This window comes from Apteryx mantelli, chromosome 11 (assembly GCF_036417845.1).
Source record: "Apteryx mantelli isolate bAptMan1 chromosome 11, bAptMan1.hap1, whole genome shotgun sequence".
Lineage (NCBI taxonomy): Eukaryota > Metazoa > Chordata > Aves > Apterygiformes > Apterygidae > Apteryx > Apteryx mantelli.
In genome coordinates this window covers 27,453,119-27,455,840 of record NC_089988.1, presented here as the reverse complement: position 1 = coordinate 27,455,840, position 2,722 = coordinate 27,453,119, and the positions used below count along the sequence as shown (strand labels likewise).

At 51.7% G+C, this 2,722-nt stretch overlaps 1 protein-coding gene across 1 annotated transcript; it reads right to left on the bottom strand.

The window, feature by feature from the left end:
• Nucleotides 1-671: 671 nt before the first annotated feature.
• LOC136992941 (olfactory receptor 14J1-like) lies at nt 672-1,157 on the bottom strand (the record flags this gene model as incomplete). The annotated part of the gene is made up of 1 exon (XM_067302959.1): nt 672-1,157. A coding segment is annotated over one exon (486 nt), but the record flags the coding sequence as incomplete, so codon positions are not given.
• Nucleotides 1,158-2,722: the final 1,565 nt, after the last annotated feature.

Sequence of the window (2,722 nt, the reverse complement as noted above, 5' to 3'; positions counted from 1 at the left end):
CTCCACATGATTTGGGGAGTCTCCACTCACTGCCCATCCCAGGCAAATCCTGTCCCTGGAGATCCCCTCTGCTCACCTGGTGGCTCCATATTGCCTTCCAGAAGGATGGGCATCTGTCACCAGCCCTCTAATATTTGAGACAGTCCCCAGCAGAAACCTCCTGAGCACTCACCCTCTCCAGGGCCACTGGGCACCCCCAAGTGAAGGCTGAATCCAGCCCTCATTCCCTCACACATCACCCTAAGAGCACATCCTCCTTAGCCCATGGAAAACACAGGCACAGCAAAAGGGCCATTTTGGGTGCAATTCCCTGAGTGCATTCTTGGCTCCAGCTTGGGAAGAAAAGCCCAGTCTTCAGGCAGTGTACTGATGAAACCCCCTTTTATTACAGAGATGCTGCAAGGGAGGCCAGCTCTGACACAGTCTGGGCAGATTTACAGAAAGCCTCTGAGTCAGACAGATGGGGTTTGTACCTCTGGAGAAGAGGGACAAATTCAGACATTTGTGTACAAACACACTTATCACAGATAGAATGCCCCAACCACAAATGTTGCTTGAAATCACTTGGAAATCACTTGTGAGGAGAGATGGGCAGCTTATTGCTGCTGAAACAGTGCCAACTGAACCAGTTTCTTCAGTGCCTCCTTGAGTTCCTTGTTTCTCATGCTGTAGATGAGAGGGTTCAATGTTGGAGGCACCACTGCATACAGCATGGCCAGCACCAGATCCAGAGCTGGGGAAGAGATGGAGGGGGGCTTCAGGTAGGCAAAGGAGCCAGTGCTGACAAACAGGGAGACCACGGCCAGGTGAGGGATGCACATGGAAAAGGCTTTGTGTCGTCCCTGCTCAGAGGGGATCCTCAGCACAGCAGTGAAGATCTGCACGTAGGACAGCACAATGAAAATGAAACACCCAGAGGCTAAACAGCTACTAACCACCAGAAGCCCAACTTCCCTGAGGTAGGAGTCTGAGCAGGAGAGCTTGAGGATCTGTGGGATTTCACAGAAGAACTGCTCCAAGATATTGCCTTGGCAGAGTGGTATTGAAAATGTGTTAGCAGTGTGCAGGAGAGCATTGAGTAAACCACTGGCCCAGACAGCTGCTGCCATTCTGACACAAGCTCTGCTGCCCATGAGGGTCCCATAGTGCAGGGGTCTGCAGATGGCAACAAAGCAGTCATAGGCCATGACAGTGAGGAGATAATACTCTGCTGCAAGTAAAAAAAGGAAGGAAAATATCTGTGCAGCACATCCTGAGTAGGAAATGGCCCTGGTGTCCCACAGGGAATTGGCCATGGATTTGGGGACAGTGGTGGAGATGGTGCCAAGGTCAAGGAGGGAGAGGTTGAGGAGGAAGAAGTACATGGGGGTGTGGAGGTGGTGGTCGCAGGCTACAGCAGTGATGATGAGGCTGTTGCCCAGGAGGGCAGCCAGGTAGATGCCCAGGAAGAGCGAGAAGTGCAAGAGCTGCAGCTCCCGTGTGTCTGCAAATGCCAGGAGGAGGAACTCGTTGAGGGAGCTGCTGTTGGACATTTTGCTCTGTCTGGGCATGGGGGACCGTGCAAAGGAGAAAAGACATTGAGAAGTTAGGAGAGATTTTTCAAGCAAAGAAACCCCCAAATCTTGCAGGTCTCATACAAACCCCCCACTTTGCCTCTCTCTTTACCAAGAGGATCTTTGTGCAGTTCCCATGCTTGAGCTCCGCTTTGCATTGGCTGAGTGTGCTCTGAGGAGCAGGGATGTCTGCCCATGGACTCCACCGGAGTCAACTGTACTTTAAAGCAGTGGGCACAGGGGAATGGGGGTGACCAACTCTGACATTCACGCTTTCTGTCAGGTGAAATCCACTCATCATTTAGAAGGGCTTTTCAGCATCTTCTCACTGAACACTAAAGAATGAGGTTTGAGGAACAGAGTTTCAGGGATTTTTTATTTTATTTCAGATGGTCTTGTTACCCCTGCGGAGTGTTCCTCCAAGGTAGAAATTCTTGGGATTTCTACTGAGTACTGAAAAAAAAGGATTCACTGTCCCTTGTTGCAGAGTGAGGACAGCTAGTTGGTCTTTTAGTCTCGTTCCCAGCTGTCCTGTGCTTCCACATCTTCGAGGTGGAGGATGATCGCACTCAAATGCTGCCCTGGAGAGAAACCAGTCCCCGCTGAGAGCAGACGAGTCCAGTTTCAAAGTGCACATCTCCAAACTTCTCACCCTTTCTCTGGGCACCTCAGGGAGATCTCCACACTCCCCTTCTAGCCAAGGACACACAGGGCTCTTTGCAGATGCCCACATACAGCCTCCCACCACCATCTCCATACTCTCACCATCTCTGCACCTTCCTCATGGGTCTCTCAGATATCACAGAAGTGCTATGAGACAGCAGTGCCTTTCTAGAGGGCAGATGGCAGCCTGGCAGGACACCACAGGGAAACGGTCAAAGGACCATAAGGACAGAACATGAGCTCTCCTTAAGGGAGGATCAGCTCAGTTCCCCACCCCACAGACTGCATTTCCTGGAGCTCCACAGGTTTGAAGGAGACTGGGGCCACCTCATTCCCATGCAGACCCCTCTGTTCCACAACTTGCAGCATCAGTGTCTGAACTGCAGCTGAAAACCCCCAACCCCAGAAAGCCCAAGAACAAGAACAGGAGCATCATGGACAGGAGGGGAAAGAAGGAGCAGCACCATGATCCTGCTGCTAAGGACGCAAGGAGAGAGACAGAGAGG